The following is a 15,032-nucleotide window of genomic DNA, read 5'->3' as shown; positions in this document are numbered from 1 at the left end:
TTTTGATGAAATCTGAGAGCTCTCTGTCCCTCCATTGACAGCTGCACAACTACCACTTTAACGCTTCAAAAAGTTCATAAAGAGATTGTAGAGCATCCATATGAATCGAGCGGTTTAGTCCAAATTATCTTTGGAAAATGAATATTGATCAGCAAACATAAACAGAAGCTCAAATGAAACTGCTTGAGCTTCCGTTTACCACAACTGATGTGTGAGTTGATGAAAGTTTGCATGTGAATAAAAGCCTAAATTCAATCTGTTCATCATATAAAGTGATCGTGTCTCTTCAGAAAATGTTGGACTATACCGCACGATTCATGGGTATTATTTTCACAATCTCTTGATAAACTTTTTGAAGTGTCAAAGTGGAAGTTTTGTAGGGGTCAATGGGACAGAGAGCTCTCAGATTTCATCAAAAAGATCTTCATCTGTGTTCCGAAGATGAACGAAAGTCTTACGGGGTTGGAACAACATGAGGGTGAGTAATAACTGACAGAATTGTCATTTTTGGGTGAATTAACCCTTTAAGGTGTCTTTGTTACAGTATAACTTTACATTTAAGTACTAAGTCATATTACTTAACAGAATTCTCTTACTATAGGGTTTGATTTAGGGTTAGTTACATGTAATTATGCATTACTGTAATAAGTGCATGTAACATGTACCAAGGACACTGTAAAATAGTGTTACCGAAAGCTTTGTTGTTTTTAAAGTGACTTCTGTGTGAGCTGTGCTTCATACATCGCTACATTATTGGCAATTGGCCTTTTTTGCCCATGAGATTTTGCTAATGTGATCCTAAAATGAATACATAAATCATCTGCGAATATTATTCATGTGATATCCAACAAGAGATGTCGTGCTCGTACCTGGGCAACAGGTGTGGTGACTCTGAAAGCTGCTCCAGCAGTGGGTGTAGCAGGTCTCGGTGACATGGTGGCTTTATTTTGGTTCTGAGCTTTGGCCTGGGCCAGGACCTGCTGAGGAACCAACGCCAGCTGACCGGCCTCCGTACGTACCAGCACCATACCTTCAGAAGAACACAGAGGAAACTGTGTAAACGAATCATATCGAAGCAATAACAATGAAATTCAATGGCGTCCAATGTTGTTTTGTTTTGGACCCCATTTACTTTCATTATGTGCACAAAAAAGTCCTAAAAATATCTTTATGTCCGACAGAAGTAAGAATGTCATGCAAGTTTGTCAAACGGCATTAAAGCGATCAAATGATAAAATGTCCATTTTTGGGTGAAGCATTTTTTTCGCAGCTGGACTATTCCCGAGCTATTACCTGGTGGTATGGTGAATCCTGGTGGTAACTGAATAGTAGTTTGTTGTTGGGGTCTGACAATCAGCTGGGTCGTAGGCGCCCCTGGTCGCTGCTGGGCCACCGCGGTCGCTGTCACTTGAGTGGGCGTACCAGGTCTCAACAGGGTCGTGTGCTGTCCTACGAGAGTGGTTGTTGCCGGCTTTGCAAGGACAGAAGGGGTGCTTACCACAGGAAGTGAGGTCACCACTGGACTTGAGGACACAATAATTTGAGTGGGCGTGCTGGGGTGCAACCCTACAGGAGCCCCGGGGAGCTGGTTCGGGACGATGGCTTTAATCTGGTTTTGAGGGTCAGATTTGGGCTCTGTGTTTGTGAACGCCACAGAGGTGGAGACAAGACCAGTGCCCTGCATGGGCAATCCTGAGACTTTAGGGTCACCTCCGTTGTGTACGACACTTGTGATGGTGTTAGGAGGCCTGTGCAGTGCTATGGTGGGGTTTGCTTGACTATCTAGTGACACATTCGCATGTGGCAGTGTGCTGTTGGGCTGAGCGGACACAAAAGCAGTATTTGTACTAGTAGGAGCAGACATGTTGCTTTTACCAGTACCTACACCTGCACCAATGTCAATACCGTTTACAGAAGCAGGCGCGGAAGCGATAACAGAAGAGTTTAACGTGCCACTGCTTCCGTTCACAGTCTGTATTCTGGCGGGAACCGTCCGGACAGCAGACGCAATGTGATTTGTATTGGAATGAGAGTCTGTTGGTGCTGCGTCACTTGAACAAGTTGATGGATTTGATGAATGATATTGCACCCGGTTCGTTGCTGTAACTATATTCGCAGAAGTACTGGGCAGGTTCGAGGTGGAGGGGACAGAGCTGGACGCCGGTATCCTGTCCGGACCGTTTTCTTGAGAGTTTCCCTCCTGGTTTCGCTGTGGCTGCCGCTGCTGCTCCAGTGTTGTTTCTACTTGGGCGGGCAGTAATTTCCCCAAGTGTGGATTTAGCGCGTTTGAGGGTCTCCTGGTGTCGCCTTGAGGACCCACCGCCTTGTTTTGTCCACCCAACTGCGATTCTAACGAGCCTACGAGGTCACTGACGGCTTTTTCGTCCACTTCGGAGTACAGCATATCTTCCAGTGGATCGGGGACACCCGCCATCTTTGAGAGACGCTTGAGAAATGCGCACGGCGCGTGCGTTGTTTTGCTGCTGAGGCATTGTGGGAAACGTAATGACATCATGGACAAGGTTTGCAGCTGTTGTCATAAGCCTGTCATTTCTGGAAACAAATTTGGAAACTGCCTCATAAATATTCAATGTAAAACTAAAAATATATAAATCCATGTTTATTTTTTTAACGTATTGTAAATGTGATTTACAGACAAATAAATGTAAAATTAAAATAAATATACTAAATATCTAAATATAAAATTAAGTTTGAAAAATAATAAAGAAAAATAAAATACAATGTTTTAATATTTAAACAAATATTTACTTTATTTATTTACTTTATTGTTTTGTTTATCACAATGTGTATTTGTAAATCTTTAATAAAAAAAAACATATCACAATCTTAAGCTCAACTGTAGTTTTGGAATTACCTAATCACATCTCAAAAAGACAAAGTTCTAATTATTCTGATACATATTTAAATTTTTATGCACAGATTATTGGCCTACCCTACTTTTTTACTGAAACAGAATCACTTCTTAAATGTTTTTGTTTTACACAAACGAGAAAATTTTCTGTTGCCCTTGTGTAAATAACATCAGGAATAAGAGTTTAGTTTAGAAAACTTAGATTTTATGTAATGATATCTGCCTCTTGGCTCTGCGTAAATACAACGCAACAGTGAGCGTTTTGGTGTCTGGTTTATGCAAAGATCACGTGGTACAGAGCTGCACCAATAGGATTGAGAGTCGTGTTGTACGGCCCAAATATTGAAAACACCAGTATCAGTTTTGATCATTTTCATCGGTGCTGTCAGGAACAGTAAGTGCGTGTTTCACAATATGCCCGAATTTACGTCTTATTATTAATTGTTTTCATTTATATTGCGTGTTTTCGTAGTTGTTGTTGATAATGCGATAGGATTAGATGAGACATAATGTTCATGTTAGCAAGCTGGCTAAATGAGTTCGTCAGTCTTATGAAAGTTGGTTTCGAAAGGCGTATTGCGGTGGTTTTATCATTCTTAATCAATGAAACAATATAAAGAAAATATATAAAAATTCAAAATATCGTATAAATGTACAAAATACTGTACATACGCTGGCAAACGCAATATTCTTAAAAATAATATAATATAATATAATATTCTATTTAATAAATGGTTATTAAATATATATTTGAATTAAATTTTTTCAATTTAAAGAAATGTTAAAAACAGTAAAACTACGGCTAATCAAGGGGGCGTGGCGCATTGGTAAAGCTAACATGTATGTAAGAATTATAAACACATCAGGAATATTATTATGTGCAGCACATGTTGAAAATTCTATGGATGAATTCCACTGTTCAAAGAAGTAACATTGCTTTTGTTTATTTTATTTTATTTCCTGAAATATATTAATAGATTCATTTTCATGTGATATTACATTGTTATTAAGAGGTATAGATGTTCATTGTTTAGACAGGTCCAACTGACACATCTCTGCTCTCTCTTCTATCATCTTGTCCATCAGCCAGAAGCATGGCCACGGCACAGTCAACACTGATGTTCGCAGTGTGTATCCTGATGATAACAGAACTCATACTGGCCAGAAAGGACTACTATGACATCCTCGGTGTGCCAAAAGACGCTTCTGACCGTCAGATCAAAAAAGCTTTTCACAAGCTTGCCATGAAATATCACCCTGACAAGAACAAGAGCCCCGATGCGGAAACCAAATTTCGAGAGATTGCTGAAGGTAGGTTATATGCACTATTCGATCAAATGTTTTTTAATGTCTCTTATGCTCACCAAGGCTGCATTTATTTGATAAAAAATACAGTAATATTGTGAAATATTAGTAAAATTTTAAATAACTTTTCTATTTTAATATATTTTAATTTATGTAGTTGTACTAATTCTCTAGTGGTTCACTCGAGATTTTCAAATGGGTTTTTATAATGGGATTTTTTCAATTTATGAGTAAAATAAGAACTGTGGTAAACATAACTTTACAATACTTGGATTTTTTTTTATATAAATCACTCACCCCCATATCAAAACTGCAACTTTTGAAGCTTTTATGTTTGTTAAAAAGTTATTATGAATTGTTATTGGTGCTCAATGTGTTTTTATGTAAAACGTGACATTTTTTCCAGGATTCTTTCATTATAAATATTAGCTACAGTTTTGCCATTGTAGGAATAAACGACATTTTAAAATAAATTAAAATAGAAAACAGTTCTTGTAAATTGTAATAATATTTCACAATATCACAGTATTTTTGATCAAATAAATGCAGCCTTGGTGAGCATAAGAGACTTCCATCAAAAACTCTTAATTTTTCCAAACTGTTGGTGTAATGTATTCTGCTTGATTAACTACTTCTTAATATAGTGATCTACAATTAAATAGCATGTTTATAAGCAAAGATTCTTCTCATTGCTGACTTGGTCATGCATCATTTTTGAAAACTCGTTCTGCAGCATATGAAACCCTGTCGGATGAGAAAAGGCGGCGAGAGTATGACCAGCTCGGAGACAATGCGTTCAGCAGTGAAGACATGAATGGAGGGCAGCGTTTTCATCATTCCTTTGATTTCAACTTCAATGACATGTTCAGAGACTCTGACATCTATAGCCAAAACAGGCACGCTCGCCAAAAACGGCACTTTGACGAGCACTTAAAGGCCCACCAGCAAGCACACAACCGCCACAAGAGACACTTCCAGGGCGCTTTTGGTACCGGAGCCTTCGAGGACATCTTTGAAGATATGGAGAAGATGTTTACATTTGACAGACACATAAAAAGAACAGAGAGCAGGTTTCAGGGCACAACCAAACAACACTGCAGAACGGTGACCCAGCGGAGAGGAAACATGGTCACCACGTACACGGACTGCACCTCGTCCTGAACATCAGCTCGGACCATCACACTTGTGTGTTTTTATGTCTGATTTAGATTGAGTTATTAATTTGCTGCTGTGATGATGATTGGGGTTTGATTTTACCAGTGACTGATCCGTTATTTAAGATGCATTTGGAGTTTCAGTTGATATCTACAATTGACACTACATCTTCTTAATAGCCTCGAAGTCTAGGTTTAGGCTTTTTATGAGTTTGTTTTCATCCCTGCAGCACCAAAACATTAAAAAAAGGTGTATTGATGAGAAACTATTTGAGGACGCTCTAATAATAGTGTGCATTTATGTTGAAATCACACTTTCTTGACTATATGAAACAAGTTGTTATTTGCAAGTTGTTGGTTAGCTACTAAACTCCCCTGTTATAGTGAAAGAATGAATGTGCAGAAATCCTGAATCATCATGACAGACCATTTACCTCTTCCATTAGCTTCTCTACTTATCCAAGGTTGTATATTTTGTTGTTTTGGTGCTGAACACTCATAATATGAATATTTGGGGTTTACATCTTAATGAATGCTCTTTTATTTTTATGTGAAGCTAAACAAATGTTTGCTGCATTGCTGTGAATGATATAGTTTTAGTAGTTTCTTTCAAACTCACACTTATTAGTTAGAGAGGTGCCTTTCCCACTCATTGTGTTATATTGAGTTTATTGTGATCAGATTGGAGCACTTTTATGACCTCATGTGTATTATAGTTTGCATGGCTGAGAGAAAGCAAGTCTCTGTTTTTGTCATGTACATCAGTTATCCGGTTGGGTTTGTAAACCGCTTTTGCTTTAGCAAAGTACAAGTCTGACATTGTTCTCTAAGCCAAAGTGTATTTTGGCTGAACTTTTGATATGTTTGTAACAAAACATAAGCATTGATTGTTTCTTTTTATATGGCAGTGTAACCCCTAAAAAGAAACAAGGGGAATGTACCAACTTAGCATTTGCCTGACAATGTTTTTTTTGTTGTAAATACGATGTATAACCCAGCTGCGTTCCTGTATGACATCACCTGTGACCTGTTGTGTTGAATGATCCCATGTGCAATATTTAAAGGCAGCTGTCCTGTTGGTTTAACTGTTACCCGCTGACATAGTTGTTATGTTCAGAGTCTCGGTAGACTCATCTGGCACTTTCTTTATTTTAATCCTATGGATGAAATGTAAATCTTAAATAGCCTATTTGAACCCAGATGTATGTCTACTTGGGTTAACAATAAATCGTGTTCAAAATGATTTGTTTGAGGACCCTTTTCTTTAGGATTTTTATAAAACGCATTAATTGCTGTGCAGTTGCGATACAGGAGCATTTTAGTACCCTCAGTAAACTTGAACTGATATAAAATTTATTGCAATATACATATGTAGTTTCTGTCATACATAGAATTTGTCATATATTTCAATGGCCATGGGATAGAACAAGAAAAAGGCATGTTATACAATTAATATTATTGGAGAAGTCTGATAAACTTACATTGATATGGTTTGCTCCGAACCCATTTATTTTTATTTTTATAAAAGACTTAAAAGTGTTTTGTATATATGTAAACAAGCAAAAGGCGCTTTAGATCATATACTATTAATTAAGATAAGATATTGATAATTTAAGTGGCATTCTTTTCTTACTATTTATTTTTTTATATTCTGCCATTTTTACATTTTGTATTTAACTGTTAATAATTTATCCAGTTCACGTTTGTAAAAATGTGTGTATTATTAATGAACATTTATCTTGGTGTGTATATAGCCTATTAAAAAATAGATGTGTTGTGCTGTCAGATAACCATATTAATAACACCACGTGGCTACATGTGTGATAATTTATGTAATATTGTTACTTGAGCTACCTTCCCAAAAACATGTTTTCCTCTATGCTCCAAAATATTTTTGTTGCACCCCATAGTTACGGTTGCTTTGTCGCATCCACTCAGAACAATGCTTGGTAATGTAGTTTATTTCCAGAAAATTCAAAAGTGGGTCACCAGCTGTTGTGCCGCCTAAAACTACAAGTCCCACAATGCACCATCAGCGCGCAGTTTTTCCGCGGCCGGGTTGGTTCATGGTGTCACAGTGAGGGACATTGGATGACTTTGTGCCGTGTTTAGCCGCGGCAGTCGCTTTAGCCACTCATTTTGACAGTGGAAGAGATCGTCAACGCGATGGAGGCTCTTATTCCTGTCATTAACAAACTCCAGGATGTTTTTAACACAGTCGGGGCGGATATTATCCAGCTGCCTCAGATTGCAGTGGTGGGAACGCAGGTAATTTTGTAGTTGCGGTTTCCATTCAGGCTGATACAGGTTTATGGCGGTGTTTCCAAACCTAGTGAGTTAACGTTACCCACCTAGACTGCATTTGTGAATCGAATCGAAAGTTCGAGGGCACCTATGAAGCCCATATCTATGCAGTTCACTTATTTTGGACACAACCTATTATTAGCTACGTTTTTTTTTTTTTCTGCGACATTGTTTATATATGGCAAGATCAACGACAAATAATTGAATGTCTTTTTAAATATCCTGACAATTAAAATCTTTAACTAGCTTTCCAATAATGTTATCTGCGCTATCCAGCTAACTAGCGTGCTAACGTATGCACTCGCATGTTTCCTATTTCGTATTTGAATAATTTACCTCTCACGTATATTATGTGAAAATTTCTACTGTTAGGAATGTGTTTATGTTTTAACAGCATGAGCAATATCATAAAGTGAATCATAGAGCTGTGCTGGTCTCATTACACTTGCTAACACATGATGAGATGCGCCATGGTCGGTCTGAACTTGACAGTTCAGGCTGCATGTTTGGACTGAGCAGCTGCAAGACAAGACTCACTTTATAACAAGGACAAAATGGGCAGATTGATACTAAGGTGAAAAGGATTGTGGATCGTATCCTTTGACGTTACAATAGACATCTGCGTCATTTCATGGTGGAAAATACTGCATACTTGATAAATAGTGGTATAGTAATATGGAGCTTTAATGTAAGTACACCAGAGACTGACTCATCAAGTAGAAGAGTTTCTTACCATCTGCCTCACACACTTCAGGTATAATAAGTTTAAAGAGTCTTAAAGCAGAGACTTTCACTGACCGCTTAAGAGGATATGGCTGTCTGGGTGCCCAAGAAAGTGTTGTTGTCTCTGTAAACTAGCCTAACTTATTAAATAATAGTCAGAAAAGGTTTCCACACAGGCTATTTCCCTCAGATTTTAACAATAGTTTATTGTTTTTGTTAGTTCAAACTACATACGATTGCCTCAAATGGTCTGTGGTTCCCATAAGTAAAGATTTCAAATGTCATACTTCAGCTGTTTTGGGCCATATAATGAAAGAAAATTTTGGACCCAATGTTTTATTTTTGAACATTTGGACAAAATATAAAATAAATCTGGAAAAAAGGTTTGCATGTGTGTTTTACATACGTTTATGGCTCATATAGTATAATATGTTGAGAATATAGAGCTCACACTTTTTTTCAGAGGCCCAAACTGAGAACAAATATGCAGTTTGGTGTAGATGTTAATTATATGGCAAAAAAGTAGGATGAAATTCTAATAGCTTTATAAGATTACTTGCATAAAATGTGTATAAATATCATTTGTCACTCTATATCTCCCAATAATATATCTTAATATTAAGATATTTAAATGCTTAGTTTGATGATTAAAGCTCTGTAGTTTTTATTATGGGGCAAAACGTATAATGCAATTCAATACAGTGATGAGCATCTTGAACTATTTCTAACAATATAAAAGTCATTCTTGCGTTTTCTTTATAAAAATCAGGAAAGATTTGAAGGTGGTTTTTAGAATGAATTTTACTTGCTGAAAAGTATGAACTATCAATCAGACGACAATAGGAATGTAGTAGATTGTGTGCAACAGGTTTTTCAGGATGTTGATCATTTAGACGCCTTAGAAATTCATGTATGATACAGTAGCCTTTATAGACCGTGTGCACCTGAGAAACCAGCGCGCAGCCATCTTCACAATTTGACTTTGAACTTCCGTTTTTGCAGAAGTTCTGCATATTTATGTGGCATCGCTATCAAAGAGTAATTAGCTGGTGAAGTGGTTATCATGAACATTGTGATGTTTCAAGCAAATGTCATAATAAATATCAGTAGACCAGGAAGATTTAAAAGTGAACCGTTCGTTCATAAATCCGTAAGATCTTACTTTCATGCGGTGGAAATACAAACCGGAAGACGGAACACAATGAGTGCACCTCTGAAAAGGGGCGGAGCGACATAAGGTCTATTAGATTAAGCTGTTTAGGTACAAGTTTGTTCAGGAAGTGAACTTTTAATTACGGTTCGAAACATGTTTTTAAGAAGTAAATGTTCAGTAATTGACAGTCCAGATTTATTTGTATTTTGTGTGGTGCATCTGATTTCCAGAGCAGCGGGAAAAGCTCTGTGCTGGAGAGTTTGGTTGGCAGAGACCTTCTGCCCCGCGGGACGGGCATCGTCACCCGCAGGCCCCTCATCCTCCAGCTGGTCAACGTAGACCCGGAGGACAGAAGAAAATCCAGCGAAGAGAATGGTATGTACTTTTTTTTTTCTAAAGCATGATTGAATTAATGACCTCCAGTGTTGGTTTGTGTGATTTAGGTGCTACTTTGTTTCTAATTCGGTTGCTCAATCAATGGCGGTGCTGTGGTGTCGGGTACTTGTTAGGTCGTTATAGTGATCCGAGCCAGTTTATCCATGTGTGCTGTTTCTTTAAATAAACTGTGAACTTTCAATACACATAGAATCCAGTCCGTAAGAACCTGCTATTTATTTCAGATGAAGCTTTTAGCATGGGCATGTCTGCATTTGTGTGGATTAGGCTACACTAGAGTCCTATAAAGACTGCACTGCTGCAGGCTAACACTCTGTCATCTCTCTTTAAACACAGAGCCCAATTCCTGGAAAAATGAGCGCCTTTACAAAGGTCTCCTTTTCCTTGTTTCTTACCCTTTTGCTTGTGTTTAGCAGCTTTGTGTTTTTTCCCATCCTGCTTCCATTATTTCTTCTTGGAGCACTTCCAGCTATTCCATTAGCTTAGCTTAAACCAGTGGTTTTCAAACCTTTCCTGGAGCACTCCCTCGTCTAATTCACCTGACTCAACTCATCTGCTAACGAGTTGAGACTGCAAAACCTGAAGTGGGTGTGTCAGGTAATGACCCATTGTATGATTTTGGGCTGTCCCGGACGAAAGATGACCAATCGTGGTGATTTCGGTGGTCGTGGCTCCTAAACGGTGGTCCTACGTCGTACAGGGAGAGAGGTTCAAAGACGGCCGTTGGCAGGGTCTTGCGACCAAAGATAGCCTACGATAATTTTCTGACAGTGTCAGAAATTTAGCATGATCATCTCACAGTATGTTTGCTGCTACGACCTACATCTTCTGACTAGCCAATAAAAATGCAACATGAAATGGCGTATTGATCATCGCGTCATGGCGCTAAAACTTAAAACTACTCACCCCGAGCTCCATTTGTAAAATTGGCATGCCAAGTTGGCCTCTTTTCCCAATTCTCCTCTTTCGCTTCTTCTTTTTTTCAGCACACATAAAAAAACAATTTCCAAAGTGTAGTTCATCTTGCTCTATCTATTTACCACTAGTGCATTCTGATGACGATTTATTCTTCTATACTAACGCTGCATTCCAGACAGTTCGGAATTTGGAAATAACGTCTGGCAGTCGGACATTCAACCTATGAAACCGGGGGTACATCATCGATCAACCCAAACCCCAAGATGTCAGCAAGTCCTGCTTCTAATGAGCATAAACCTAAAAACATTAACATTAACTTTAGACATTAAGTTTATGTAATAATTCCTTCGTTTTTGCTTTTCATCTGTTGTTTTCAAAGCGATTTTGTGTTCTTTTTATTCTGTTTTTGCCATAATTGACACAAAAAAACAATATACTCTCTTTGTGTCGTGGCAACATCATGTGGTCAACATGTGAATGTGATGTCTGATTGCCTGGAGCTTGCTGAGTCTGAAGTGGGACCTTAATTTGGGATATTCCCACATCCAACCTCGCCTGGAACAAAGTATCACTGAGGTCTGAAGTGGGACGTTTTATGTGGGATATTCCCATGTCCAATCTTGTCTGGAACGCAGCATCACTGAGGTCCGACATACATGTCGTACCCATGTTTATTAGATCTACGGTTTGTAATGATCTTAAAGGATTTCCGAAATCACATAAATGAGACATACAAAATGTCCAGTGCTGGGTGCAGTTCTTCAGGACAGGTTTGAAAACCAGGAATGTAGAGTACAATCTAGTTTCGGTTTCAGATTGAAGTGGCGAGTATGAACTATTTGGGTCTTAAAAGTGACAGTGACATGACGTGAAGGCTAAGTATGGTAACCCATACTCGGAATTTGTCCTCTGCATTTAACCCATCCATGATAGTGCACACACATTAGGAGCAGTGAGTCGTGAACACACACACAGACACACACACACTGCAATTAGTGAAAAAGGTATATAAACCATATCACACTGCAAAACGTCAGTTTACTCACTAAAATCTAACAGTCATCATTTACTATTTATTTTAAATGTCACTTTGTTGTGAAGAGTCAAAGTCTTTATTAGAATAGAGTGTTTTAGTTTGAGCTAGGTAGGCTGTGCTACCCACAATGCACTGCACTTTGCCTTTGTTTTGTAGCAGTTTTTGTTTAATTTGCTGTCATGTTGCTTTAAAAAATAGAAATGATATATTGATGTGGAACAAAAGCCTTTCCTACTTGGCAACTTTGAAGAAAGTGAAAGTTTAAATTGTGTCGTCAACATTTTTCCCACAGGAGTGGATGGAGAAGAGTGGGGGAAGTTTCTACACACCAAAAACAAGGTATGGAAAGCAGCACAATAGATGTTTGGACAAAGCATTCACAATCAGCAGCAGCTAAGGTCAAATGTGTGTGGCTCTTTTAACATTTTTAGGAGTCCATTATGAACAGTTCTAAAAAAATAATTGTTCTCACTGACTAAATGTTGCTTGGATTAGTAATTATACGCACAGGACAACTTCTCATGAACTTCTTGTTCTTATGCTATTATTTGCCAGTTGTGCATATGCATATTTAAGATTAAATACACATGTATAAAATTTTATCTTAACATGATTATAAGTCCACCAAGACTATGTGATTTTTGTGCACAGGTGGTTTCAGGTTTCAGCAATCATCTTTGTAATTTTATAATAAATTTTACTACAAAAGTTGTTAAAGTGCCCCTATTACGCTTACTCCTAATTTTGTTCAGAGAAGGTCTCCTACAACGGTTTTACATTCATCCAGGTTCAAAAAACATTTACATTTTCTCTTTTCTCACAATGTCTGAAATGTTTTGGCAGGATTCAGTCTCTCTAAACCATTCCTTTATGATAGCCTACTCTGCTCTGATTGGCCAGATGGCCCAGTATGTTGTGATTGATCTAACGCTTGCAAACAAACCCGCTATTATCTGAATTTCAGTTCCGGAGGCTTCCTTAGCATTTGTGTACACAGTGATATGAACAGTAACAATGGCATCGATTTTACTGTATCAATTCCAGCCCTCTTTCTTTTGAAGTGCATGTAAAGTGGATTTGCTTTCGCAGCACAGAAAACAGCGTCTGCTCGACATGTCGACGACTCGAACCAAACTCTTCCACGCCTCAGCTACAACTACAGTGTTTGAGGACGAGTCAAAGTAGAAATTGTTAATGGGCAGCCAATAAAAAGGAATGGCATTAAGCGAGTTTGTTACAAGCCTATGTGGGTTTGTGCAGGAAGTAAGACTGGTTTCAGGCAGTTCAGAATCCGTTATTTCCATTCGATGTGCACTTTGAAACTTTGCAGACTTTTACTTCTACATTACACACTGCATGAAAGTTAATATCCATGAAAGCGTTCATACTAGGATAATCGCACACAAATTTGTCCATATGCACAGTTATTGAATAAGACCCAATTTCTCAAGACACATGTTTAAATTGGGATTATCCAACACCTCACATTTGAGTAAGTCCAAGTGGAAAAGTTGTTATATCAAAGAGACGCTGCACAATGTTGGTTTATTCAGGCATTCTGGTCGTCAGACACCTTTATGTGCTACAAACAACAGCGCAGAGAGTTTGTTTGATTGTTTGACAGTTGAAGAACAAGTCCTTTAATTCATGAACCTCAAGAGCGTGTTGGTCCAAATGATCACAGGAGAGAATACTGCAGTGTGGTCTTGTGTCAGACACATGCTTTGTATTCACCTTATGTTACATTAATGCCATTCCCTGGTGTGTTTCTCATTCTCTTTACTGTTATAGAAGTTTGATTTAAGTCTCTGTGAAGTGAGATATCATGATTGTTAAATTGTGTCTCTGCCTTTTAGGTCTACACAGATTTTGATGAAATCAGGCAAGAAATCGAAAATGAAACGGAAAGAATTTCTGGCAATAACAAGGTATGGAAGAGTCCTTGAAGGAACTACATCAGATGATGGGTTGTTTTTAACCGTGTATGTACACTACCATTTAACATTTTGTGGTCAGCAAGTTAGTATTATTATTTTTTTCACCAAGGAAACATTGAATACACTTATAATGTTACAAAAGGTTTCTAATTCCAAAAATTAAACTTTCTATTCGTTAAAGAATCCTGAAAAAAATGTATCATGGTTTCCACAAAAATATTAAGCAGCACAACTGTTTTCAACATTGATAATAATAAGAAATATTTCTTGTGCTGAAAATCAGCTTACTATAATGATTTCTGAAAGATCATGTGACACTGAACACTGGAGTAATGATGCTGAAAATTTAGCTTTGCCATCACAGGAATAAATTACTTTTTAAAATACATATAGAAATAGAAAACAGTTATTTTAAATTGTACTATTATTTCACAATATTACTGTATTTTTGATCAAACAAATGTAGCCTTGTTGAGCATAAGAGACTTCTATCAAAAATATCTTACTGACCTGAAACTTTTGAAATGTAATGTTGTTTCTATTGGCATTAAGCTCTGCATTTTGACTAATACAGAATGTCGAGGGTCTTATAAATGTATCCTGTGTTATTGTTTAACAGGGGATTAGTGATGAGCCAATACACCTGAAAATCTTCTCACCACATGTTGTCAATCTCACGCTGGTGGATCTGCCTGGCATCACAAAGGTGTTTTATTCAAGCTCAGCTTGGCCTGTTTGAGTATTCTGTTTGTGGATGATTTTTTGACGCTGACACTGATATATTCATGTTCAGGTCCCAGTGGGAGACCAGCCCAAAGATATCGAGCTGCAGATCCGTGAACTGATCCTAAAATACATCAGTAATCCCAACTGCATTATTTTAGCTGTCACTGCAGCGAACACAGACATGGCCACCTCTGAAGCGCTGAAAGTGGCCCGTGAGGTGGACACAGATGGTCAGCATATTTACGTTTATTTTACTCTACTTGTGCATTATTTTTGCACATAATATCTGTATCTTTCACTTTGTGTGATGTGATGTTACTCCGCATAGCTGTGCGATGCAGATTTTTCGAAACACAGCATTTTTATTTTTCTCCTACTGTCAGGTCGCAGAACATTGGCTGTGGTGACTAAACTAGATCTGATGGATGCCGGTACTGATGCAATGGATGTACTAATGGGCAGAGTTATTCCTGTCAAACTAGGACTGATCGGAGTGGTCAACAGGTAA

At 37.9% G+C, this 15,032-nt stretch overlaps 3 protein-coding genes across 9 annotated transcripts in view; 2 read left to right on the top strand and 1 right to left on the bottom strand.

The window, feature by feature from the left end:
• Positions 1 to 2,553, bottom strand: part of LOC308685224 (transcription initiation factor TFIID subunit 4) — a gene marked incomplete at its 5' end in the record, with an annotated part of 35,944 nt that extends 33,391 nt beyond the window's left edge. For 2 of the 4 annotated variants that reach the window (XM_081356881.1, XM_081356882.1), the window contains 2 exons: positions 870 to 1,030; positions 1,294 to 2,515. In XM_081356881.1, the coding sequence (XP_081213007.1) occupies positions 870 to 1,030; positions 1,294 to 2,515 (1,383 nt within the window). Of the gene's footprint in view, positions 1 to 869; positions 1,031 to 1,293 lie in introns of all 4 variants that reach the window. The other 2 variants (XM_081356883.1, XM_081356884.1) reach the window with 2 other exon arrangements.
• A 583-nt stretch (positions 2,554 to 3,136) lies between these two features.
• On the top strand, positions 3,137 to 6,567 carry dnajb9a (DnaJ heat shock protein family (Hsp40) member B9a). Its single transcript, XM_081356902.1, has 3 exons — positions 3,137 to 3,266; positions 3,959 to 4,183; positions 4,911 to 6,567. Exons 2-3 carry the CDS (start codon positions 3,967 to 3,969, stop codon positions 5,336 to 5,338), a joined length of 645 nt encoding a protein of 214 aa, XP_081213028.1. The 5' UTR covers positions 3,137 to 3,266; positions 3,959 to 3,966; the 3' UTR covers positions 5,339 to 6,567.
• Positions 6,568 to 7,365: 798 nt separating this feature from the next.
• The window catches only part of dnm1l (dynamin 1-like), a 12,776-nt gene continuing 5,109 nt past the window's right edge, over positions 7,366 to 15,032 (top strand). For 2 of the 4 annotated variants that reach the window (XM_081356890.1, XM_081356888.1), the window contains exons 1-8: positions 7,388 to 7,599; positions 9,742 to 9,886; positions 10,244 to 10,279; positions 12,154 to 12,200; positions 13,718 to 13,789; positions 14,418 to 14,504; positions 14,592 to 14,754; positions 14,908 to 15,028. In XM_081356890.1, the coding sequence (XP_081213016.1) occupies positions 7,498 to 7,599; positions 9,742 to 9,886; positions 10,244 to 10,279; positions 12,154 to 12,200; positions 13,718 to 13,789; positions 14,418 to 14,504; positions 14,592 to 14,754; positions 14,908 to 15,028 (773 nt within the window). In that variant the 5' untranslated portion in view covers positions 7,388 to 7,497. Of the gene's footprint in view, positions 7,600 to 9,741; positions 9,887 to 10,243; positions 10,280 to 12,153; positions 12,201 to 13,717; positions 13,790 to 14,417; positions 14,505 to 14,591; positions 14,755 to 14,907; positions 15,029 to 15,032 lie in introns of all 4 variants that reach the window. The other 2 variants (XM_081356891.1, XM_081356889.1) reach the window with 1 other exon arrangement.

The sequence above is a fragment of the Scardinius erythrophthalmus genome (assembly GCF_964197995.2).
Source record: "Scardinius erythrophthalmus genome assembly, chromosome: 24".
Classification (NCBI taxonomy): Eukaryota; Metazoa; Chordata; class Actinopteri; order Cypriniformes; family Leuciscidae; genus Scardinius; species Scardinius erythrophthalmus.
The sequence above is the reverse complement of the archived record's forward strand: the minus strand, read 5'-3'. Positions and strand labels throughout refer to the sequence as shown.

Excerpts from the sequence above, each read along its gene's own strand:
- dnajb9a (XM_081356902.1), top strand. The coding sequence starts at position 3,967 with ATGGCCACGGCACAGTCAACACTGATGTTCGCAGTGTGTATCCTGATG. Across the intron at positions 4,184-4,910 it reads ATTTCGAGAGATTGCTGAAG|CATATGAAACCCTGTCGGAT; the intron begins GTAGGTTATATG and ends CTCGTTCTGCAG.